The sequence below is a fragment of the Quercus lobata genome, chromosome 7 (genome assembly GCF_001633185.2).
Source record: "Quercus lobata isolate SW786 chromosome 7, ValleyOak3.0 Primary Assembly, whole genome shotgun sequence".
NCBI lineage: Eukaryota > Viridiplantae > Streptophyta > Magnoliopsida > Fagales > Fagaceae > Quercus > Quercus lobata.
In genome coordinates this window covers 41,291,336-41,317,404 of record NC_044910.1, presented here as the reverse complement: position 1 = coordinate 41,317,404, position 26,069 = coordinate 41,291,336, and the positions used below count along the sequence as shown (strand labels likewise).

The window sequence follows — 26,069 nt, the reverse complement described above, 5'->3', positions numbered from 1 at the left end:
CATGTTCAATTAAGTATTCGAGCATTATCTTAGTGTATATGTATATGTACAAAATGTATCACATAAATCCAACAAATTCAGATAAAGATTAAAGCAAGCACTACCGGCCTAACAATTTGAAAAATGTGTGTGTGTGTGTGTTTTTTTTTTAAAAAAAAAAAAATAGAGATTTCAAAATATGCCATTTGAAAACAACCTATATATGTCTTATTTTCACAGGTATTATATTTCAGATGAGTGAGTGGTGGAGGCGTTCTAAGATGAATAAATGGGGAGATAATTAAAGGACACAACCTAGTTCGGACAATGTCAAACACTTCAGTTACAATGTTTCTTATATTTCCAACCATTATTATATGGGCGCCTTTTGATAACCCTAATCCTCAAAGTACATTTGGAGGGGTTTCGGACTTTTCCAAATTATATTGAATTCCTATCTTATTTTATTTATGTGGTCTTAGAATTTATTAATCCACAACAATTTTGTAATAATAATGCTTAAGTGACAAGTTGTTATTGATTTTCATTTTAATCCCAATATTGACATTACTTTTTTTTTTTTTAATATTTAATAACAACTTGTCACATAAAATTTATTAAGAAATTTTTGTGCAAAATGTTATGTGCGTACCTTTTATCAAATTTGATAATTAAAACAAATAATTGCCTTATATATTTCCTCAAAGTATCATCATCCATAGATAGTCATAAAGCTGATTACATGTCGTGTCGGGTTGGTTTTAGCCTTTTAGGCCTAACTCCCACCTCAACCCGATAAAACCCAAACCCACACATTTTTAACCTGTCCAAAAGTTCAGTTTAATGGGTGGATTGGGCATCGGGTCCTCTTTTTTTTCTTTTTTCTTTTTCTCTGTTTGTGTGGGTGCTATATTGGACTTTGGATTCTTTCTATTTAAAATGAGCATTGCTTGTGCCACAACTCGTCCATGTGATGAGTTATAGTTGGTAGAAGGGTGATGATAGGTCCATGTGGAGACACTCCTCCACCAACTAAGATGAGTTCAGTATATCATCAAGCAAGAAAAGTATCTCTCACACGCACACATATAATTTACATGTAGGGGTTTATAAAAAAAAAAAAAAATTACATGTAGGGAATCCACAATGTTCCGTTAAAAAAATAAAACAAAATAAAACTCTACACTTCTATCTTAACCTCACAAGTTAGAATTGAAAGGCAAATAGGGATGCAAAAGGGATTTATTTTATTTTATTTAAAGTTTAAGGGTTGGGTAACTGATATCTTTAGGGTATTTTAGAAAAAATTTAATACTAGTTTTACATAAAGTTTTAAAATTTTCGAGCTTTTTTTATTTTGAAACCATTATATAATAAATTTATTACATCTTTTTCAATTTACACAACTAAGCAGTTACGGAGTATCTTTTTTAATGTACAATCATTAAACTACTAATTTCTCATTCAATTACCAATATATTGCCTAAATAAGTAACATTATAAACAAAATGCATCATCTTTTTTATGGTTTGTTCCAACCAATTTTTATATTTTTTATACTAATCAAATTTAATCAATACAATACTCCACTAATGTTTATTTCTATTTCTATTTTAGGGAAATCATGTCCAAAAGAAATCATGGCCAGTATTTAACAGCCACTCTTAACGGTCACTCACTCCGACCAAACCCAAATGCCAATGCCACCACTCTCTCTCTCTCTCTCTCTCTCTCTCTTCCCTTGTCATCGCCACAGCCCATCTCTCCTTCATAACCCTCTCACTCACTACAACTTTCCCATTACAAGTACTCTCTCTCTCTCTCTCTCTCTCTCTCTCTCTCTCTCTCTCACTATATGCATTGTGGGTTTTGTTTTATCAAGAATGATAAGCTAAACCAATTGTTTGAGCTTTCAACGGGGACAGGTAAGAGGAGACCCTCTAATTTCTCATTCAAGACTACTATATGTATTTTGTAGTCTTAGGATCATTTTTGCCCCATTTCCTTTTTGATCCCATGTGATTATATAAATAAGAATTTTATGATTGAGATTTTGAGATCAAAATTCCTAGCAATTGGTGGCATGTACGTTTCTTACAAATTTGAAGTTCTTTATGAGAATGAGAAAGCAGGTGAAGGTTTTCATGCCCACATACCCACATTTCGATCTTTTTGAGAAGGGGAAAGGGCATTTTTGTAGTTGGTCACAGTTATAGCCTTTATCAAGTGTTTGATTATTTAGTTTTATGCAGAGATTACTAATTTTTCCTCCTGAGCTAGCCTATGGAAGCAAAGGAGTCCAGGAAATCCCTCCCAATGCAACAATAGAGGTAACTTGTTTTTATCTCTTTCCCAACATTTCTTACATGAAGATGAAGAGCAAAGTTAAGTTTTTGCTTGAACTCGAATGGTCCATTGTATTTTGGATATATATGAGATATGGGAATCACCTTTGATGGGTTCTTCAATTGGCTGTTGTAGTAGTTAGCGTATGATTAGCTTTGCCATGGTTAGATCATCAAGCAAGAGATCACATCATTTTTTTTCCTTCTCAAAATGAAACAGTAACTTTCTTTGTGCCTAAGCTAAAAATGTTAAGAGGCGCAGTGCTAAGAGGTATAGTGGCTAAGATTGTCTATATCCATAGGTTATTATTTCTTAATTGTGTCAATTTTTGGAGTTGAAAATCTTCTAATTATTTGTTCCACCTTTAGCTATAAACTAAATTCTTTTGAATCTTTTTTGCAATAAATAATAAGATTACTATGGTTTAAGAGAAGCGATGTGGTTTTCTATGCTTCAAGCATGGCCTCATAAATAAGACTACATAAATTGATAATGTATGTAATTGTTCTTGTAAGTACTATTGACCTTTAATAAATATCCTTCAACTTTTCGGTTTCTCAAAATTTATCTCAAGTTCCCCCTCTTTTCTGAATGTTCTACTTTGAATTTATTTGTAAATCCTAACACAAAAATGTTACCTGGTGGAAGACATGGAAAATAAGGATACCAGAGTGGAGAAAATGGAAAAGAACTCGTTTTGATTGTTCTTTCTTATGTTTCCAAACAGATAGATGGTTTGATTTGTTTCTCCATGAAGGACAGTCAACAAACTGGACTTCTTATTTGGTAACATTCTCTTGTTCATTTGTTTTAGTATGAGATTTCTTGGACTGCTTGGTCATTGCATATTATTAAGGAAATAGATTATGTCTTAAGTTTTCTTATGGTCTATTGGTATGTCTCCCACTTGTCTTGCAACTGATACACGTGATCATTTACTAAAGGGAAGAACACTGAGAAGTGAGAAGTAGTAGTGCAGGGGCCACTATGTTGTGGAATTCCTCCTTGCAATTCATTAATCAACTGTAATTTTTTAATCCAAATTTTCAATATTCTCATGATTTTTTGCTCAACAACATGAAAGACAAGGAAAATTCCCTACTCTTTAACTTGGTATTAAGGCCATTTCTGGTAAAAGCTTTCCTCGAGTACAGCTAGAAATGTGTCCCTCTAGACACCATAGAAGAGGAATCCACCTCTCCAATAAATGCCAAAAGTTTCATGATTTTTAATATAGATTCTTGTGCCCACTTTATTCCTTTGCTATGGGCCTATAGCCTTATATTTACTCTCTCTTCTTTCCTGCACGTACGATGATCTTTTCATCTCTTCTTCCCCTTTGCACACGCAAAATGGTCATCAAGCCAAACACAACACCGCACTTCCTTTGTAGCTGTATCTTCTTTCTTCTTTTCCTTAGTGTTCAATGTTCTTCTCAAAAGGCCTGTCCAAATTGTGGCTCCATTGAAGTCCCATATCCTCTAAGCACAAACCCCAATTGCGGTGACCCAGACTACTCTCTTCGCTGTGATCCCCACTCTAACAAAGTTTATTTTGATACCCTCAATGGAAGTTCTTATCTTGTACTCAGCATTATGGCTGCATCTCAACGCATGGTGGTGCAACCATCGGCGTGGCTGCCCGATAGATGTGTTACTCAAGACATGCTTGTGAGTGAGGGTCTCTGGTTGAACCAATCTCTCCCTTTCAACGTCACTTCATCTAACACAATCTTCCTCTTCAACTGTTCACCGCGGCTTTTAGTCTCTCCTCTCAATTGCACTCCTTCTAGTCTTTGTCACCGTTACTTGGATAGCTCGGGACAAGTTGACACAAAGAAAGCACTTCAATGTGCAAGTAATCTTGACCCTTGTTGCACCTTTGTTGCTGGTGGTATGCCTTCAGCATACAAGATACGGCTTCACAATTCAGGTTGTAGAGCCTTCAGAAGCATCATTCATTTGGATCCTGAGAAGCCTGCTGTTCAATGGGAAGAGGGATTGGAAATTCAATGGACTCCCCCACCAGAACCAGTTTGTAAGACTCAACTTGATTGCTCAAGGGCTTCCAAGTGTTTACATTCTGGTCTAAATGGCCGCCTCCGTTGCCTTTGCAACAAGGGATACCATTGGGACCATGGTGTTGGAACGTGCTTGAGAAAGAAGAGAAACACTAAGGCTGGCCTCAGCTTAAAGGTTTCCATGGGGGTAATCTCCTTTTTCTCTCTAGCAGTAGCAATGACTGCTATTGCAGTAAGAAGATCCTGGAAACTCTCCAACCAGCAGGCAAGGGTAGCCAAGGCAAGAGAGGACATGTTGAGATCAAGCAATGGTGGGAAATCTTCAAGGATGTTTCACCTGAAAGAGATGAAGAAAGCTACAAATAATTTCTCCAAAGAAAGGGTTTTAGGGAGTGGTGGTTTTGGTGAAGTCTACAAAGGTGAGCTTCAAGATGGGACTGTTGTGGCTGTTAAATCAGCTAGAGTGGGTAACATCAAAAGCACAGAACAAGTTCTCAATGAAGTTGGTATACTTTCTCAAGTCAATCATAAGAACCTGGTTAGACTCTTGGGTTGTTGCGTGGAAGGTGAGCAGCCATTGATGATCTATGAGTACATCTCAAATGGGACCCTCCATGACCATTTACATGGTAAGTTTTCCACATTTCTGGACTGGAAAACAAGGTTAACAATAGCTTTACAAACTGCTGAAGCACTGGCTTATTTACATTATGCTGCATACACTCCTATCTACCATCGAGATGTCAAGTCCACAAATATACTATTAGATGATGAGTTCAATGCAAAAGTTGCAGATTTTGGGCTGTCAAGATTGGCTCACCCAGGGCTAAGCCATGTATCAACTTGTGCTCAAGGAACATTAGGGTACTTGGATCCTGAATACTATCGTACATATCAGTTAACTGATAAAAGTGATGTTTATAGTTATGGGGTTGTGTTGCTTGAACTTCTGACCTCCCAAAAGGTCATTGATTTCTCACGTGATCAAGATGATGTCAATCTAGCCACTTACGTGATCAACCGGGTCAACAATGGTGCAAGCATGGAAGTTGTAGATCAGCAGCTTCTTGGCAATGAGCTCCCTGGTGATACACTACTGGCAAGCATAAAGCTCTTCTTAGAGCTTGCACTTTCCTGTCTTAGAGAGAAGAAGGGGAATAGGCCTGGAATGAAGGATGTTGTTCAAGAATTGCAGTGCATAATCCAAATTATTGATCAAGAAGAGGTTACTAATGAGGTTGGTATTTAGAGTATGAACGTAGTATGATGGTACTGTGATAGTACTTTTTTTCTTCTTTTTTTGGGGGTGCTTGTGTTTGGAGTATTTGCCTGTTAGATATGTTTGTTATGTTTTTTTTAATGTCTTTTTTTTTTTTTTGGTTGCTAAAGTATGTTTGTTATATGAATGGATATCATCTTTGAATATTCATGTTGCAAAGTAGAAGGTGTGGATGAGAGAAGGTAGTATAAATAATTCCAAGAGGACGCTGATCATGAATAGCCCAAAGAAGCTCTAAAGTGATTCCAAGGTTGGATTTAAGTGACTGGAAAAGATATAAAGAAAAATTTGGGATCAGATGCTTGCTTTCCACAGAAAGTAAATGGAAATGCTCTAGAAGACATGGACTTGCAGTTAATGGGGTTATTGGAATCAATTGGGGCTTAACATGATTGTTGCTTTGGAGAAAAACAAATTAACTTTTGGAAATGGAGAAAGCAGTTGCATATATATAGTTTGAATTGGGAAAAGGGATTGTCTAAAAAAGGAAAGCATTAACTTAAAGTTTATAGTTTTCATTCGTGTGTGAATCATGATGGCAATCAATATCAAATCGTATAATGTTTGTTGCTCCATATTCTCGCCCACAAACTTAAGTGGAATACTAATTTAGTAATTTATAGAGCTTTTTTTAAACATTAATGATGGCCAAATAAAAAAATATTAGAGCATGCTTTATTTTTTACATGAAATCCTTTTCAAAGTTGAATCCATATGAAAAACTCCTGAGAAATATGTTATTCTTTTTTTAGAATGAAGATTTCTGATTCTTACCTGATAGACACGAAGGAGTTGCAAAATGATAAGAACAAAAAAAAAAAAAAAAAAAAAAAAAAAAAAAAAAAAAAAAAAAAAAAAAAAAAAAAAAAAAAAAATGAAAAAGGAAAAAAAAAAAGAGGCTTCTTACTTCCTAACATCTACTACTGCATTAGCAATCAAGTTTTAGTTTAAAAATTTTCAAGTCAGCTACAAATCCTCAATAGACTAATCACGACCAATCATGTGTATTCTTTTATATTATTATATTTCAAAATTAGAATCTCTATTACCACCTTAATTAACATGTTTTTTTACTACTTCTATTGATATTATTTTAGGTATTCTTATTCATTTGTTAGTTCTCTCAACTTGAAAAACTAAACCCTTCCTTCATTACTATATTAATTGATTGCCTTCACACATAACTAAATCATCTCAAGCGACTCTGTGTCATCTTTTCATCCATAGGTACTGCCCCTATCATTAAATGAATTTCCTTATTTTGAATCTCATATTTCCTTGTATTTTTAGTTATCTATTTTAACATTTCATTTCAGTTACACTGATTTTTATGAACATGTTACTTCTTAACAACCCAACATTCAATAACATAAATCAATTTATTGATCCAATCCTAACATTTTCCTTTAACTTAATAGATATACTACAATCACAAAGTACTCTTAATGTGCTTCTCCACTTCACCTACGCTGCTTTTCTTATGATTTACATCATCTACAATCTCTCAATCCTGATGAACTATTGATCCAAAATATCAAAAACTCTTGTTCTTAGGTATCTCTTAACCATCAAATGCTACAACTCATTTATCTTTACTTTTACTAAACTTACATTCCATTTATTTGATTTAAATCATATTAATTGTAAGCCTTAAGACTCTAAAGTATCTCTCAAATTTTGAAACTTAATTATTAAGTCTACATTTAGTTTTATTCACTAAAACTATATCATTCGCAAAAATTTACACCAAGAGATTTCATTTTTCATCAATCTAGTGAGTTCATCCATCACTAGTACAAAGAGATATTTAGTTGGGGGGAAAAAACATCAAAATGCATTTGTTTAATGTTCATCACATTCAATTTGAGAATTTGAGAAGTGATGATGTCGAAAATCGTCAGTAAGTCGCACAATCCTCCCATGCTCGAGACAACACCTGCGAAACAAAAACAAAGAAGACCTTGTAGAGAGTACCGGTTTGGTACCGGCCAAATACCCTCTGAAAGTCAAGTTCTCTCTGACCACTCTAGAGTGCCAGAACTAGGGTAAATTATGTGTACCTTAGTTTATGAGGGTTTTGAGGTTTTTATAGTAGTGTAGAGTTGACATTCATTCCTTGGCGGAGAGGGTCTTTCCTTGTGGGGAAGATTCTTATTAATGCGCGTATCTTATGAGATTCTTTCCTTGTAGAGATCCTCTTAATTAGGGTTATTAGTGGGGCACAAGATGTTTCCATATATACTCATTCATGGAGTCCAAGCAAAGCCATGTTGGATCCATCAAGGGCTTCTTTATCCCTGTCAGCTTCCCATCTTGTTTGGGTGTTCTAGTCATCAGGTCCTAAATGCCATCTGCTTGGAAGTGGAGTCGTCAGGTTAAGATCGAAGTCATTGGCTTTGAGTACATAGACGTCAGCCTTATGAGGACGTCGTCTTCTTCATTAAATGTATAGTATGGCTGACGAGTTTCTTCAAATCGTCGGCTCCATCTAATGTAGACGAGTCTTAATACTTTTTAAAATTACCCTTATCAAGAAGTAAGAGAAATAAAGGACAAAATAGAACCGGATGGAACCAAGGTTCCTCAATGTAAGGATATTAACATTGAACAATATTTTACTTTTAATTCCTTCTCATGGCAAATCAAGGGACGTAAGGGTAAGAGTAGGGGCGGAGTTACATATAGTCTTGGGGGGGCAATGGCCCCCCCAAAACTTTTGAAATACTCATATAGTGCTATATAAAAATAAATTGGGTGGGCCTCTACAAATTATAATAATTGGCCCCTCCAAAAAATTTCACAAAACCTTCTTGCTGTCAATGGAAGAAAATTGGTCTAGCATAGTTGGATAGGCCACCTAATACATGAGTCTAGACTACTCTTAACTCAATTTAAATTATAATAAAAGAGAAAGTAACCAAGTGGCCCACTTACTTGCAAAACATGCCAAGAACCTGGAGTTTCCAAACTATTGAACAAAAGATAGTCTCTGGTTTTAGAGTTCCAATTAGTTATGAATATTCGTCATCTTCACAATTCATGCTTTTTTTTTTCTTTTTCTTTTTTTGGTTACTGTTTTTTTGCTTAGTTTTCTCTATACTCTAATTTTGGATAATGACTTTCCTTTAAAAAAAATGTCATGGAGATCTGTTCATTGTTAGTTTTTATGTTATTTCCCTTTAAAATATAACAATGATTGCATTTAGCCATTTACAATTCTAATATTTAGTTAGTTTCTCAAGTTGACTCCACCCAAACAATACATACACTTCTACCAAAATCTTATAAATCCCTTATCTCCAAGTGTCTTTCTTTTTATTTTTTCTAAGAATAGAAAAAGGATGTTGTTCCTATTGTTTTCAATTTTTAAATGCAATGAGTGTTGCTCGAATTGTTGTGTTTTTCTTTTTATTCTTAGCCTTCAAATTCATTTATTCAAGTCCCATCTTCGTCATTTTTTCACAAAATTTGATCCTTTTCTCATATTTCCAATTTTTTTCCTCATATGTTTTTCTCTCATTATTATCATCTCATTTTTATATATTTTTAGTTGATTTTTTGTTTTCCTTTTGAATCCAGGTGCCTTATAAGTTGTACCAACATTGGTATGTTAAATTTGACTATTATATATAAAATATAATTACTGTACTAATTATGAGTTATGATTAGCATATAAATATATAATTCCGCCCCCCAAGTGGAAAATCCTAGCTACACCCCTGGGTAAGAGAATGGAAATGAGAAGTCACTTAGAATAATGCAACTAGTCAAAAAGCAATGTGATTACTTCTAGTGGTGTTTTTTTTTTTTTTTTTGAAAAGCTTCTAGTGGTGTTTATTGTAATCATCATAGTATTTAATATTTTTGCTCCTAAGTTTCTGAAGTAGCAATTAAAGGAATCATCGAACGACCGTGTTTTGCAAAAAAAAAAAAAAAATTATGATTTTAACAGTAACCAGTCCTTATACAGTTATCTGCATAGCCAACTTATAGTTTTTCTTTTTGGGGTTCTTTTGAGTTTTCTGTGTGTGTGTTTGTAACTGGTATTAGAGCCTCTTACATACTTGTGTTATGTATACAATAAAACTCTATTACCTTTGTGTGTCCTGGAATAAGTGTGAAGTATCTAAAACATCCTATCTACTACCTAAAAAAGTTTGTGAGGTAAGTTTGAAAGATTTGGGATTCAACTCACAAGAAGGAAATGATGAAGGGGGATTGAAGGGCTACCTTGACTAAGTTTTTTATAGCAATAAAAAAAATGGCAAAAAAAAAAAAGGCAAAAAAAAAAGATTGCCTTTAGGCCTCAGTGCAGCACGATTAATTATCTCCAACAAATAAGTCATAAGCCTCTTCCTTGGAGATAATTTTTACTTAGTTTAAAAAAGGCCCTGTCACCCTCTCAATATTTGAAATATTCCACAAGATATTCCTTACATTGCGTTATTACCTAAGCATGACGAGTCCTGATCTCTCTCTGGTACAAAATACAAATACTCAACTTCTTTTCTTTTATTTTCTTTCATTCATAAATTATTAGTAAGAAGAGAAGGGGAAGTCTCCTGTTGACTTTGGTTTCTCTCAAATTTGACGTTTCCAATAAGTTCTAACATACTACTCTTAATGCAATAGAATGAGCTTAAATAGTATGTTTAAGTTTTAAATATGGCACAATGCTTGAATCCTCTCTGCCATCTCAAGACTACGCCATCTATATCAAATTCGTTTCTTTATAACCTTAGCTAGAATACCTTAAATCATCTCTAAAAACCAACCCATTCTATCATATGCAAGCTCATGGTGCAGCAATTTTTGGAGTCTGCAATATATATGTGACCAAGAAAAGAAACCTATGATCCTATGCAATGATCCTGAGTATACCCGAGTTTAGTGCAAAGGTCAAGATGTCTTTAAGCACCCGAAGTTCTGCCATATCAACAGCATTAAACAAACAATGATGAACACGGTTCTGAATCCTCCCTCAAATGCCATTTCAAGATTATACATCAGTGGAATTATATGTTTCTCCCCATATGAAGAATTTGGGTGAGAATCCTCAGTTCCGTAAATAAAACAATATACCTATGCCATACAGCATCTATATCAAATTTCAGTATCCTTCATGCCCCATATACCGGATCCAGAGCTAAAACCCACGATCAGCTAGTTTACAATGGCAACAATATAATCTTAAGACCATGGCCATCAGTACAAAGTACAAGCCCAATCTTGACACCCAAACATCACCCTTTTTTAATAAAGGAATTGATAAAATGAGTGTATTATAATTTTAGTTACGTAACATTGGTGATTGGACGAAATCATGTGCATATGATATGATTTAACTCTGCCAAGATTATTTTAACAAAATGTTCTTTGTTACAAACATAATGCTTAAGGGGTTAATAATTGATCAAATTAGAAGCGAAGGATTGACACTTACATTAGACCTTTACTTTTTAAGTAAAATTTCATAATTGACCCCACTAAAACTTGAAAAACAAAAAATCAAATGATGTACAAGAAAATATGCTATCAGTTGGATCAACATATAATAAATTCATCAACTGGATGGTGTTATCTATAAGAGTAAGCATATAGAAATTTATAACATAATGACCTTTTTTTTATAAGTCCCTTAACAGCCAGATCATTAATCTTCCTATCCACATAGTGAAGCAAACATTGTTCAACCACTTTTCTCAAGTTAATAAACCAAATGCCAGGTAATGTTTCTCATATATGCATGATGAGATCATAGACGCACAAAAATATGTTAAAAGTATCTTTATAGCAAATCACATTGAAGACCTGAATGTAGGTTCAGATTAAAATGCAGCAAGTACAAGCTGGATGAAGTTAATAAAGCAGTTTATAAATGACGTCTTGATGTAGAAGTTCATGACCTAAGTTATCCCCTGTTAAACTGTCAACAGCTCAGTTAAAGTTTGTAGAGATTCTTTCTGTAGAATATCTGAGTCCTACACCATCTGACCCTGAAGACCAACTTCAACCCTCTAAACAGAGTACCCACCAAGGCACCAACCCCTGCCTATCCCACCCGTCCTTATCAGTATAAATAAAGAATAAAATAATCTAAAAACTAGTTCCACTCTACAATTTCCGATGATCTATACCCTTGCTAGTCAATAGACTTATCGCCATGGCTCATCACTGATCTCTTGCACGAATGCTATCAAATCATGCCTTTGTCTATGAGGAAGGAAGGTTCCATGAGACCAAAAAATAAAAAGTTCGGCATCACTTTTAAACAAACTCAGTAGTCAGTACACAAGCTTGAGAATCCAGACCAACATCACAATAGCATCTTTAACCGCACAATTCCTTAAATTCAGCAGCCCTAGCAAATTTCAGCAATCAGAGAGACCAAAATAGACTAGAGAACCAAAATATCTTTACTTGCATAAGATTAGAAAAGTCATCAGACCCTCATCCTAATTAACTCCCTCAAACTAGCACTCCCTGCAAAACAATAGCTTGACTACCATACTCAGAGAACCAAAACTATCCAATGTGTCAAAAAGCAAGAAGTTTCAGCAAAAAAAATAAAAATTTTGGTAAGTTACTAACCAGCTAGAGTGGTTCACCGGTTCCACCAAAAACTCTAACTTGTTGAAGTGGAGTATAAGACACACATTTAGTAGCTCTTGAACCATTTAACCTCCATCCCATTATTATGAAGAAGTGCCAATTGAGCTATAACTCATTCACAAGTTTCAGCAAATTCTTGACCAAAACATACAACTGATTGATAATCCTTTCCATAAGTTTCATAATAATGATTTATAATCTAGATTAGTAGAGTGAACCTCTATTGTAGGTGACCAACAAAATGTTTAATCTCTCTTATAATTAATTCTATCTTTTATTTCATATTTCCAGGTCAGACTACAGATGCCTACAAACTTCCATGTTCAACTTGGCTAAAACGCAGCTCAAGATATATGATACAAATAATATTATTACATGATATCCTCAAGTATGCACCAAAATAGAGTAACAGGAAGTTTTAACTTTTAACAACAACCACAATACAGGGTTTGGTCAAGGCACTCACCCTTTTCTTGGTGAACTTACAACTATATATAATTTAACATAGATAACCATGAAATGAATTCTACTCCTGGTTTGACACAGAATATTAAAACAATAAGGACAATAGAAATTTTGAACTTTGCATACAAAAACAAGACCAGACTCAGATATAAAAATGACGAAAATATAAAGCACTGTGACATAATATCAATCACTTTATATTCTTCCTCATAATCAAGATACCAAATAAAGTGACTAGCAATGTCAATTAGCAAAATTTTCATAGTCTAACCTTAAAATAGAAAAGAATAAAACACACACACAAAATACTATGTATTAAACAATCAAAACAAAATTTTCCAGAGGATGAATTACCATCTCTAACTTCTAGTCTTCTAAATCAAATTACTCCACTGCTTTCTTGCTTTTCTTAGGCTTCATCTCCTTCTCTCCACTTTTCAACTTCACCTCAGCACTCTTCTTCTTCTTCAACTTCTTTTCACTAGACTTCTCGTCTTCAACAGGTAATTCAACCTTCCTTTTCTTTACACCATCTTCCTTCCTCCCCTTGGTAGCCAACAACCCATCTCTGTTCTCTGTAAGACCATCTTTATTCTTCAACCTCTTTTCACTAGACTTCACATCTTCAACAGACAACCCAACCTTCTTTTTCTTCACACCGTATTCCTTCTTTCCCTTGGCAGCCAACAACCCATCATTGTTCTCTTTAAGACCATCCTCCTTCTTTACCTTCTTTTCACTAGACTTCACATCTTCAACAGACAACCCAACCTTCTTTCTCTTCACACCATCTTCCTTCTTTCCCTTGGCAGCCAACAACCCATCATTGTTCTCTATAAGGCCATCCTCCTTCTTCGCCTTATCCAACTTCTTCAAGCGTTTTGACTTGCCAGAATCCTTTCCCTCAGTCTTACTCTTATCTCCCTTTTTCCTCTTCTTACTCTCCAATTCACCACTACCCATTTCACCAACATCCTCACCCTCATCACTCCCCAACTGATCTTCATCAAACACATCACCAATATTGACATCCATATACCTCATTTCATGAATCCTTCCCTTCTTCTTCTTCTTCACTTTCTCTCCCTTCTTCCCCTCATCCGCACCAACCTCTTCACCCTTTCCTTCCTTCTCCACCACCTCCTCCCCTTTCTCCTCCTCCACTTCCTCAGCCTTCAACGTCACCTCCGGCACAGCCTGATACACCGGCAATGCCACTGACTCCATAAGCCTCAAATGCAGTGACCTCACACCATCCCACTTCCGCGGCACAATCTCCACAACCCCATTGATCGCAGCCACCACATTCTCCGCAATCTCCTTCTTCCCCAAACTCAACCTCGCAACCTTCACCACACAACAAGTCCCACTCCTCAAATACACCAAAGCCGAAGAGCGAGCCCTCTCAATCTGCTCCTTCCAATTCTTGTGAGTCAAGTCCACAGGCACAGGAAGCTTCTTCTTCTGATAAAAATGCTTCCCCAACAAACCGGGCATAAGCGGCACAATCCTCTTGTCCACAAAGAACATATCATACGAATCACACAGCTTCCTCTTGGCCTCAAATGGGCGATAATCCGATTTCAACTTGGACAATTTGAGAACTTTCGAGATGGGTATTTGCTCAGATTCGATTTTGGACTTAGCAGCGGCCTTATCGAGATTGGAGTGAGACCGATCGTCGATGATGAGGCAGAGCTCTTGAGCGAGAAGGGGATGTGGGATTGGAATTTTGTACGGGTTAGTGCGAATTTGGGTGGGGATTTTCTTGAGGGTGAGTATGAGGTAGAAGAACTCGTCGTCGCTGAGGAGTTGAGGTTTTTGGGTCTGGGATTTGGAGTCTCGCCATTTGAGAAGCGCCTTCACAGCTTTCTGGATGGTCTTGGGGCTAACCCTTGAGGTTGTGGGAGGTGGGTTTGGATCGGCTATGGCCATTGCCATGGAGAGAGAGAGAGAGAGAGAGAGAGAGAGAGGGGAGTTTGGTTGCTAGGGTTTTAGAAAGAAGAAAACGGAACCGTTGCTGTAAGAAATTAGGGTTTTAGGGTTTTATTGTATTGTGGGCTTTTTTTGGCAATTGGGTGTCATTGGGCCTAAGCAGATTTCAGACCAAATTCTTCCATTTTACCATGTTGGGCTTTCGTTTTTTTTTTTTTTTGATCAAATTCTTCCATTTTATTATGTTGAGCTTTTGTTTAATAATGCTAAGTAGTATGTACTCAAAAATTTGATAACTTCTACCCAAAAAAAAAAAAAAAAAAACACTTTTATAACATTTTTCAAACCAATTGAATTACCATGTTTTTATTGGTTCTATTCGAACCTACTACTAACATCACTATATTATTTATTATCAACAAAAAACAACTTGTCACTGCAGTTATAAAATATTTTGTGAAATTTTAAGTGTATGTAGAGATATTGTTTCCATTTAAGATTAATATTCTTATTTTTAGACCATTTCTGATATTCTATACTCTTTGATTTGATCTCAATTTCCTACCACTAGCCTGTTGATATGCTTCTATTATATATTTTGATGTGTGGGGTTTTTACATTATTCATTTTTGTGCAGGGACGGAACCAGGATTCATACCTGAGGGGGGCAAAGCTTAAAACCAAAAAAAAAAAAATTATGAAAATAAAAACTAATATCTATTTTATATTCAACAAAATACTACCTACAAAATAAGTATTTCTTAAACATTTCATATTATAAAACACATCAACAAAGTATAACATACAAAATAAGTATTTCTTATTTTGTGTGCAATTTTTGTTTAGTCCATATTTTTTTTATTTTTTTATTTTGGTTGTGTAGTTAAAGGGGCATGAATTTTATTTATTTATTTATTTTCTTGTAGGTCAATATCTAAATATTTTAGAGGAGGAGAGACAAATATATATATATATATAAGGGCAAATCTTAATTTTTTTTTGGAGGGGGGGGGGGGGGCAATGGCCCCCCTCTTACATAGTGTAGGTCCGTCCCTGTTTTTGTGGTAGTATTTTTCATCAGCTTAATGGAATTTTATTTTTCTACAAAACATTCCTTATTCAACGATAAGAAACTTAATCAATTGAAATAACTGAAACACACATTTATGGTTAACCATAATAGGATTTAATTTATACAAATATATCTAAGAGTTAACTATGACCCTCTTATTAAGAACGTTAGGTATTTTCTTGGATTTTATTAGTGCTTTTCATTCGTGTGTATACTTGACAGTTAAGAAAAAGTATACCAAATAAAGTACTTCGCAATAGAAGAAGACAATTGTTTTTGCAATAATATTTGTTGAATGTTGGAAGAAATGGCGTGGCTCAAGATCTGGGAGCTCAAAATCCTTGACACTTATGGACCAAGAATAATGACCGACAGAATGCTTCTTGGTTTTACTTTAAAGCATTCCATATTTCTATATCTGAAGAACTTTCATGTTTCCTTGCCAAAGAGGCTTTTTAAAACCATCTGGTTATTCTCATTCCTCGGAGGCAAACTCCAAATCCAGCTTCTCCACTGTTCCCTTTCACGCCGTTTGTCAACGAAATTAACCTGTCCATCTTTTGATTCCATGCAATAACTTGCTCAGACTCTTTTCTGTTTTATATTTTTTTTTTGGTTTTAATTATGCTTTAGAAACAAATTTATAAACTCAGCAGTTAGATAGTCTAGCAGCTCGAGCCCGTGTCAAAATTCACTTTCCTGCATGTCCTGGTTTTCAGAACAGAGCTAACAAAGTAAATTGGCGTTAAGCCTCAAAGTACAAAATGGCCGTCTTTTTTCTCCTTCATTTTTTGCTGAAGAATTCATACCGTACCTTCTTCTTTCTTTCTTCTTTTTTTTTTTTTTAATAAGTACTGAAGTTTTATTGAAATGAGAAAATACTTCATGTTCCCTATTCAGGATGATGAACACAAAGAATTCGCCTAACTCTACCTGTTGATTCGTTTGACAGTATCTAAGAGCAATTACATCAGTTGATGTAAAATTGTGTAAAATGGAAAAAGGTGCTCATTTTACACAATATGAAGAAAAAAACACCCACATCAATTTGGGTAAACTTGTGCATAAATGCAAGTTGCTATAATACCAGTGCATATTTGCACGGGTACTGTAGCATGTGCATATATTTTTTTAACAATTTTTTCTCTCTGTACCTGACTCTCAGCTCCCTCTCTCTCCCTCTCAGGCGCACAACGCTCTTTTTCTTCCTCTCATCAATCTTTCTTCCTCTTTCGTCGATCGCCACCGCCGTCCATCGCTCTTTCTTCCTTTGTTTCTCATTGTTTTCGGGTTGAATGGGCTTGATCAGTGGGTTTCGTGTTGAATGTCTCTCGCCATCGCCATCGCCACCGCCACCGCCACCGCTTGCCTTTGGAGGCGTCGATCTTGTTTCTCGTTCTCGCCATTGCCATCGAAGATGTTGATGTAAACCGTCAATCTTGTTTCTCGTTCTCGCCATCGCCACCGGAGGCGTCGATCTTGATAATTGGGTTTTGATCCATTTTGCTAGGTTTGTTTTTCTGGTTTTCTGCTGGTGGATTGTGTGGATTCCGGTGTGGATTGTGGATGTGGGTCGGTGGCTGTGTGGGTAAAGAAATTTCTACCGGTGGGTTGTGTGGATTCCAGTGTGATACCGGTGTGGATTGTGGGTGTGGGTCGGTGGCTGTGTGGGTAAAGAAATGAATATTTTATTTGAATAGGTGTATAATAGACCAACTGATGTTGGTGTTTTGCAAAAATGAGTATAAAATAGAAAAAGTAGGTTTTAGATGTGTAAAATGGAAAAATTTATGCACAAGCTGATGTAATTGCTCTAATTCCACTTCCATGACCAAGGAGCTGCGCGAATTTCAAGGGAACCAGGGAGAGCATAGTTTTTTTCTACTGATATAATTGATAAATAAAACATATCATCTCAAAAAATGTTAGAAAATAATAAAACCAAAAAAAAAAATCTATTAACTGGTGTAAAGGTTTCTGTTAACACTATTAGATCGAATGATATCTACAACACAATTTGTATAAGCTCAAAATTGTAATACCTATGGAATCTTCAAAACCCTCGCCACAGGGGAGTTTTACATCTTTAGAGGAAAAGGTAAGAAAACTAGCCACATATCACCTGCGGTAGCGGTAGCGTTTAAAGTTGAAATATACATGCAAAATTCCACGTTCAAATGTGCACTTGAAGCCCTTCTTATGAGAATATTCCCATTCCTTGTTTACAATCTTGAAAGCCTGTAATATAATCAAGTCAGTGAAGTGGCTCCTATGAACAAAATTGCTGATAAAAAATGACCACCACCAGTCAAGAAAGCTTACAATGTCCTCATAAGGGGGCCCTGCATGGAACCGTATAATGCAAGTCTCACCGTTGCTCCCATCCTTCTCAAGAGTGTAAGTTGGAGCCTTTGTCTTGTCAACAAGGTCTGGATAAAAGATATTAAATTTATATCCTTGAACAATCTTTGGAGGTGGGTTGTCGTGATCATAGTGAGTCTGATTGTATTTATTCCACTCATATCCTGTGTGAACACGGTTGAAATATTTTGGCTTCCTTGGTCGGTACTTGTCATGCCACCAATACACCTGAATCCATATAATAATAAAAATTAATAATTCAAAAAGAAGTACATATATACTACAGAATAAAGGTAAAAAGATGGGGGAGAATGACCAAGAAAAGCTACCTGAGAGTCCAGGTTCACTTCAGCACCAGAGCCAAAAACTGCATCCCCTTCCTCCAAGGCTCCCATGGCTTTCATGGCTTTTAGCTCAAAATTATCTTCTGCTGGAGCTGGCTTTGATGCCAAGACCTCTTGCATCCTTCTTTGCTGTTCTTTTACAACAGCTATACGTTTTCGCTCCTGTGAATTTATCGAAACATTATATGGTAAAATCAATGACGATATCTGCTTGCATGCTCTAATAGAAGTAAATTGTTTGCAGACCTACTATACAGGTGAAAATATCTGCTGAAATACTCATTTGCATTAATTCTATTTTTATATTTTTGGTGAGTTACAGTTACAAGCTCACACTTAAATAGTGAATGCATTGCGTTTGTTAACTTACCAGCATAGCCCTGTCCTCTTCAGGGTCAATTGCTTCTTCATTTTCATCACCATGCAATAGTTCTGGTGAAAATGAACCAGCCTCTTCTTCATCCTCGTTAGTCTCTTCCTTAATGAGTTCTGGAGAGAAATTTTGAGCATCTACATGGAAAAATGTATGAGCACTATTCCTAGGAGCAAAGTAGGTAAAAAGAAATTACAAAAAGTACATACCAATAACATCATGGTCACTGTTGTCCTCTTTCAATTCTAAACTGTGATCAGACTCCAATTCATTTTCACCCTCTAAAGGTTCCTCAAGGCGTTCCAAATGCTTGCGCAACATCTTAGCATGAATTTCCTTCAAACAAGCCTGTATTTGAAGCAAACAACCATTATATATGAATATATAACTTTTGCTAAAATACTAACCCGTTGAAGATCTAAAGATACATACCTTGGCCTTGTAGATATGGAGGCGTTTAAGAACAGCCTCCCAGTATTCAACTACTTTTGCTGTGCCAGAACGCATCTGTGACTCAATCTGGGACTGCATTCCCTCTAGTTCCACATAAGTCTTTCCTTGCAAAAGATTTCTGACATCAGCTTCAATACTGGAATGCAGACCCCTTTCTTCAGCAAGCAACTCAGCAGGAGGTTCTTCCCCACGCACCCTAGCACGATCCAGTGCATCCTTTTTCCGAGCTTCAGCTAACTCCCAGTCACAAACCACCATGAGTGCCTGTTGCATTGCACATGTCAAGACATCGTATAATTGGCCAAACAATAAACACAAACTGTTACCTAAGTCATTCAAAGCCAACATTCTTCCGACTTTCAAGTTGCTAATTCAAATGATGTTCAGGCAATGGCCTTATGAATGATGTCCATTATGCATTGCAGTTCATAGGAGAAATCAGGTTTCAATATGTGTAGAAGATACAAAAATATGTATAAAAAAATTTCAATACAAAGCAAAGAAGTTCTCTATTTCTTTTTCTTTTTTTCTTTTTTTTTTAATAAGTAATAGAATTTTATTGAATTAAAAAAGAGACTAATCCATTTACATAGTGATGCACAAGCCCAGATAATTACAAATAATCGGTATTATATGCAAAAATGTAAGTACTCTATAAACAGGGATTGAGTTATTGTTAGTAAAGCCCCATGCATGAGACTAATCAAATAAAGATAGAAGAAGCAATGTGAGTAATTGAGTCACCGAAAATTCTGTGTCCTCAAAAGTAGGGAGATTTCATTTCCTCCACCATGTCATATCAAACATAACGGGACTAAGTTCCAAATATCCGGAGAATGTTTGCCAACCCAGTTCCTCCAGCCAAATATAAGTAAAATGACCTCCAATCAAGCAAGAGAAGTTCTAAACCACATACTCATTCAAAAAAAACACATAATATTACCTTTTCTCTATTAGTAAGTTACACAAATGTACCTCAGGGGGTTTGAACCCACAACCTTAGTCTCCACCCATTCTATACGGGAGGTGGAAGTACCATCTATGCTAGAGTTCATTGGCCAAAATCTCAATATTGCCTATTTTATGGTCTACTTTCCTATATGGTAAAGGATTTCTTAAAAAAAATAAAAAAAAAAAAAGGGCACACAAAGGAAATCTGTAAATAAAGTCGTATTATATAAGATATAGCCAACTTGGCTATTAAAATCCTAAAACCTCGCATATTTCTCAATCAAATAGCCATCAAAGACTAATTTTGAGACTTAAACCTTCTACAACTCTAAACCCTAGATCCACAAATTCGCCTAACACTAAACCCACCACAAACACAGACAGGTTCCCCAATTTGGCTTATGTCAATCCACTTTTGTCATCAAACATCAAAACATTATCAGGGGTTGTGCAGAGCCAGTCCTTTACATTGCTAAACATTCTCAAGGACTAGATAAATTGGATAATTAATTAATAACCATTACTCTTGAAGGATATATGCAAAGGAAATTCATGCAATCGAAACATGCAGAGGATAAATTCCTTAATTCTAAAGGAGAGCTAACCCATCTCAGACATAGTTGCAAAAGATTGCACTAAGCACACACATTTATTCCATTGCACTATACTTCTCATATGTATCTTTTGTGGTAGATAATGATGCTTTTTTTTTTAAGTAAAAAACTGGACTTTTGGAAAGCATAGAGAAATTTACACAAATGCGTGGCTTTCTTGAGCCTCCAACCTCAGCCTTTACCTTACTTTTACAAGGAGTAAACAAGAGGATGTACCATTTGAGATAGATCTTATTGGCCTAACAGTGCCAAATTCTGCTTTCTTCCTAATGCAAGTACAATACTACTTCACAGGAAAGCAACAACCTTATCAAACAAACCCTAGAGTATTCAACAATTTAGACTCCAGCAATCATCATAGTCTAAAAGATCAATGAAACAACCACAGTTACCACACCACTGACCACACAATGTTAAGCATGGGCATATTCAAATATATAAGGCACTAAGTATGAAAAATTAATAACAGGCAAGACTAAAATTGTACACTCATATATTTTGCATAACTTATTCACATACACAAGATGCATGCCAACATTTAACTTATCGGCATGGGCTTGACTTCACATCTAGAACAATTACAATACTACCCTTGAAGGAAACAGGCAAAAGGACAATTTGGATAATTAATTACAAAATATTCTTAAGGACTAGATAGCCACTAACACAAGCAAGGAAAGGGAACAGATTCATACCTCCCAGTACTCTACATGTGTTGGTGTTGCCCTGTCCAAGTCCAGATGCATTTTTATGTCATCACGAAGCTCCTCCATTTCTTTTACTGTCAAGCCCTGCACAACATACATATCAAACACCAATGAAAATTGTAAAAACATAATCAATAAAATAAATAACGGTTATAATCAGTGCATGTTCATCACTGAATCTTTAAACTGTATTTAGAATCAAATTACAGAACATTTGGAGGATGTACTAAAGGAATAGAAGCTTCGATATTAGTTCATGTAGCATGTAGTCCTCAACTAAGAAAAAGTATTTGGACCATAAATGCATCCATTATAAGTATTGAGATTCAATGCATCCATTATAACTAATGAACAAAACAATATCCCTTCTGGCCTGCCCACACCCCGAAAAGGAAGGGGGGGGGGGGGGGGGAAGGAATAAAGAGAACAGATCTAAGAGCACCATAAAAGCAGAGATCAATTATCTCTCTGGTTATCTACTCTTTCCCTTGACAGAAGCATGAAAGAGCTAAGAAGTTGCAAGGCAAATGAAAGGAAAATGGACAGTAAAAAAGACAAAGGATCAACTTTGATCGGAAATTAAGATCTCAAAATGAGGAGTGATAATTACCTTGAAAACAAGGTATGGTTCATTTATTTCTATATCAAAATCATCAGAGCCATTGAGGTTCTTGGAGAGAATATCGATAGGCTTGATACGACCCTCACGTAATCTAATCTCTGACCTGACTTTGCTTTGATCAAAATGGAACTGTAGATGGAAAAACGTCGGTCAACATATTATCAAGGGAAGAGAAATGATATCTTGATCACGGAAACAAGAGAATAATAACAGAAACTGAAGGTTCAACACATTAAGGAAAGGACAAGGGAAAAGAATACAGATTACAGTCCAGAAACATACCTCTTCTTCCTTCTTCTCCCAATCCTGAAACTCAGCTCGAGCACGTTCTCTGGCTAACATTGCCTGCAAAAACAAATAGACTTACTAAACCATATCACATCTGAATGTCAATTAACCTTAAGGAAGGCAGAAATTAGATACATTCTAGTTCTCTCTGCCAATAAATTGAGAAGAGAAATGTTGAGATATCATGGAACTCAATTTACCATTTCTTCCTCACGTTGTGCCTTTTCAAGAGCCCTTTCCTCCCTTCTCTTTTTTACCTTCTCAATCTCAGCCTGCATTAAGAAACCAGAAACATGAGTTACAATATAAAATTGATGTACAGATCGCAGATTCACAGGAAGCACGATATACATCCAAGGCTGAAGAACCATATAGGATGTGCTTCGAATTCATTCAATGGCAAGTAATAAATTAAAAGAATAAGAAAAGGAGCATCAACGTACAAATGTGGAATAAATTTGAAGATGATGACAGAACCATTTTACAGATCCTAAAATAAAGAAGAATATAAATGGGGCAAGATACAATTAAAGATTGCATTATAAGTTTGGGTTTTTGGAAACAGTCATTGACCCTCAAAAAGCCATCTCCATCATTTATTTTGTGAAAGTGAATGGCATAGTACATCAAGTTATATGTTTTATAGCCATTACTAAATTCCAATAAGTGACTTTTCCTCCCTTCTTTTTTCCCATTCTCTGATACATTAACTAATATAAAATAAAAATCAAACAGTTCTTTGACAATCATTCTCCCTCCCTCTCCATGGGTTTCAGTTGGCTTCTACATTCTAAATCTAGTTACAACATCAACCATTACTAAATTCCAATAAGTGATCCCCCCCCCCCCCTTCTCTGGTTTTGATAAGTCCCATTATCTAATACATTAACTAATAAAAAATAAAACTCAAAAAGGTCTTCGACAATCATTCTCCCTCCCTCTCCATGAGTTTCAGTTCGCTTCAACATCAACAAATACTTGGTACCAAAATATTGGAATTGGATTCTACATCTAGTTAATATCTCTAAAATAATTTCCACCAACCAAGTATGAAAATCAATGCACCAACATGTTTTACAACTAGTACATGAGACATTTTAACTTAAATAAAGGTAACAGATCAAATAGTATTACAGCCTTCTCAATGACCAAAACAGGCTTAACAATGCACAAAGACAAGGAATGCACTAGAAAAATAAATGATATGCAGAGCAGTAATCTTGAATTAAGCACTCATACCAGCCTTTCTATATCTCTTTTTTTCTCAGATTTAACTGACACATCAAGCAGCACCCCTTGGGAAACATCTCGCTCAATCTTCTTTTTCCACACAAATCTGCAAACACACATTACATATTATGAAGTGATGCTTTCATTGCAATAAAAAAAAAAAAAATACTTTCCAATAATTGATATGAGTCAACCCATCACAATAAGAACAATTGTTTAGCCAAGAGGGTATGCACATAATATATGAACTATTAGTTACTAATAACATGTATACCAGATCACAGTATGATCAATTAAATCTTCTTCTTTTTTTTGATACATCAATAGTTGAGGAAGGAGAGATTTAAACCCTGGATGTCTTAGAAACCCTAGGAGATGCCAAGATGTTAAGCTACAAAGCTCTTGGTTCCAAATTTTTTAGGGTCAGCTATGGATCCTCAAGAAGATTAATTATGGTCATCCACATGTATCCTTTCCCTCGATTCTATGCTATCCAAAGTCATAGCCTTTGTTGTCTCCTTAATTGAAATGTCTTTTTAACTACTTCAACTAATGTAAATTTTTGATCCTCCTCTACCTTTTTTTTGTTCCCTCCCTGAATTATTTCACTCTATCCTATCGGTGCATTAATCGATGTCCTCCACACATGACCAAACTCTCTCAAGCAACTTTCCCTCATCTTTTCATCAATAGGGGCCACCCCTATCTTTAAACGGATTTTCTCATTTTGAACAAAATCCTATCTTTTTGTGTATTTCCACTTATCCATCTTAACATTCTCATATCAAATACATTCATTTTATGAACATGCTAGCTTCTTATTAATAGCCAGTAAAAAGTTAAATGAAAAACAATATTAATTACCAAAAGATTCAAGATGTGTGGGCTAGCTTTGGTGTGTTACAAGTGCACTTTTTATCCTACATTCACCATTATTCAAATTCCAAATTGTACACTAATTACTAGGCCTTAATTGATATTCTTTCTTATTCTAAACACAATCCATATATGTTTAATAAAAATCTAGGCAAAAAATTTAAACAATTTAAAGCTCAAACAAAAAAACTTACTTCTCAGTGAGATTAGAATCGCCAAAGGGATTCGAATCATTGGAATAACCAGAAACCGTTTGCGTCTTCAATTTCTTCGCAACTCGCATTTGCTACACAATCAAAACAAGTAACAATGTTACCATCACCGCGTCACAAACAAAAAACCAAACCCTAGAATTCAACAGAAAAAGAGCAAATCCAAACCTTCTTGGCCTGGTATTCAGCGAGTTCTTTCTCGGTGATTTTCCTGGAGGACTTCTTCTTGCGGCCACGGTCATCATCGTCACTGTCGTCGGAGTCATGCTTACGCTTCGAGCTCCGGTGGCTGCGGCGGCTGCTGCTGCTTCTTCGTTCCTTGCCCCTCCGCGAGTCCCGTGGCTCCGGTGACGAGTCCTGGCTGTACGAGTCGTCCGACTGAGACTCGGACTCGGACTCTGAATCGTTGGAACGTCTGGTTCTGCGTCTCTTTGAAGACGACGACGTTTCCTTGTTGCTCTTTCTGCTTCGCTTGTGACTATCCATTGTGCTTGGGTCCTTTGTTAACGTTTGCTACTTTTAAAGCTCTTTTTTATTTATTTACTAGTACTTTGTAGGGTGTACAACCAACTAAAACCGTAACCAAAAAAAAAAAGAACCGACTAAAACGTTTTGTTGCTACCACTGGGTCTTCTAGTCCAAGTGGTACCTAATTTACCATGAAACTGTTAGCTCGGAGGTTCGAGTTTTCGCACCTGTATAAATAATTACTTAGTCAAAAAAAAACGATTCGTTGTTAGAACCCAAATTCGACCCGTTATCAATTATACATAGAATCTTGAAAATTGTGTTTTAAAAATATACCATTTCAATTATAATTTTAAAATCCTAAAAAAATATATATATAATTTCACAATTTAATTGAAATTGTGTTTTGAAAGTCACAATTTCAACTTTTTATATTTGAGTTTAGCTTATTTAATAGTTAAGTCTAAATTTTGGCGTAACTCATTTATTAAATATAAACAAACATATCTAAGGTTTTTCCCAAGTCAAGTTAAAAATACTTATAAACAATTTGATTTATTTGATGTCCTATTAATGTTAGAAAATATATACAATAGCCTATTTATATAAGAAAAAACTAAATCTACTTCTTGTTTATAAAAGGATAGAAAAGAGTAAGGCTCAAGGAGAAAAAATACGTCTATTTACCATATGACTGATAAAAAAAAAACCATGTTAGGGTAGCTAACTCGTTCCCTATGTCTATTGTCTATCAACTATTGTTGATTTTTTTTTTTTTTTTTTTTACAAAGTTACATTGTGATTATGTTTGGACAAAAAGAGAGGAAAGGAGAGTGCAGTGAAGCGACTCAAAGGAATTTGC

At 35.5% G+C, this 26,069-nt stretch overlaps 3 protein-coding genes across 4 annotated transcripts; 1 reads left to right on the top strand and 2 right to left on the bottom strand.

The window, feature by feature from the left end:
• The first annotated feature begins 1,667 nt into the window (after window positions 1–1,667).
• Window positions 1,668–6,153, top strand: LOC115951336 (wall-associated receptor kinase-like 20). 2 transcript variants are annotated; one of them, XM_031068545.1, is made up of 3 exons: window positions 1,668–1,904; window positions 2,232–2,309; window positions 3,053–6,153. In XM_031068545.1, the coding sequence occupies exon 3, from the start codon at window positions 3,639–3,641 to the stop codon at window positions 5,592–5,594; it is 1,956 nt and encodes a 651-aa protein (XP_030924405.1). In that variant the 5' UTR covers window positions 1,668–1,904; window positions 2,232–2,309; window positions 3,053–3,638; the 3' UTR covers window positions 5,595–6,153. The 2 variants fall into 2 exon arrangements, with proteins under 2 accessions (XP_030924405.1, XP_030924406.1); XM_031068546.1 differs by having other exon boundaries at window positions 1,668–2,309.
• Window positions 6,154–11,457: 5,304 nt separating this feature from the next.
• LOC115953578 (putative ribosome biogenesis protein C8F11.04) lies at window positions 11,458–14,722 on the bottom strand. The gene is made up of 2 exons (XM_031071313.1): window positions 13,056–14,722; window positions 11,458–11,985 (listed from the first exon to the last, which is right to left on the bottom strand). Exon 1 carries the CDS (start codon window positions 14,640–14,642, stop codon window positions 13,086–13,088), a length of 1,557 nt encoding a protein of 518 aa, XP_030927173.1. The 5' UTR covers window positions 14,643–14,722; the 3' UTR covers window positions 11,458–11,985; window positions 13,056–13,085.
• Window positions 14,723–17,644: 2,922 nt separating this feature from the next.
• On the bottom strand, window positions 17,645–25,280 carry LOC115953349 (cactin). The gene is made up of 13 exons (XM_031070965.1): window positions 24,908–25,280; window positions 24,722–24,813; window positions 23,661–23,757; window positions 22,622–22,693; window positions 22,416–22,478; window positions 22,122–22,262; window positions 21,500–21,595; window positions 19,219–19,503; window positions 18,996–19,134; window positions 18,784–18,923; window positions 18,399–18,575; window positions 18,031–18,297; window positions 17,645–17,946 (listed from the first exon to the last, which is right to left on the bottom strand). The coding sequence occupies exons 1-13, from the start codon at window positions 25,223–25,225 to the stop codon at window positions 17,827–17,829; spliced, it is 2,007 nt and encodes a 668-aa protein (XP_030926825.1). The 5' UTR covers window positions 25,226–25,280; the 3' UTR covers window positions 17,645–17,826.
• Window positions 25,281–26,069: the final 789 nt, after the last annotated feature.

Bases quoted from the DNA above. Each gene is read 5' to 3' on its own strand.
- LOC115951336 (XM_031068545.1), top strand. From the start codon at position 3,639: ATGATCTTTTCATCTCTTCTTCCCCTTTGCACACGCAAAATGGTCATC.
- LOC115953349 (XM_031070965.1), bottom strand. From the start codon at position 25,225: ATGGATAGTCACAAGCGAAGCAGAAAGAGCAACAAGGAAACGTCGTCG. The intron at 22,694-23,660 runs GTATGAGTGCTT...TTCTTAATGCAG, and splicing joins AAAGAGATATAGAAAGGCTG to GCTGAGATTGAGAAGGTAAA. The intron at 19,504-21,499 runs GTATGAATCTGT...GCAATGCAACAG, and splicing joins CACATGTAGAGTACTGGGAG to GCACTCATGGTGGTTTGTGA.
- LOC115953578 (XM_031071313.1), bottom strand. From the start codon at position 14,642: ATGGCAATGGCCATAGCCGATCCAAACCCACCTCCCACAACCTCAAGG.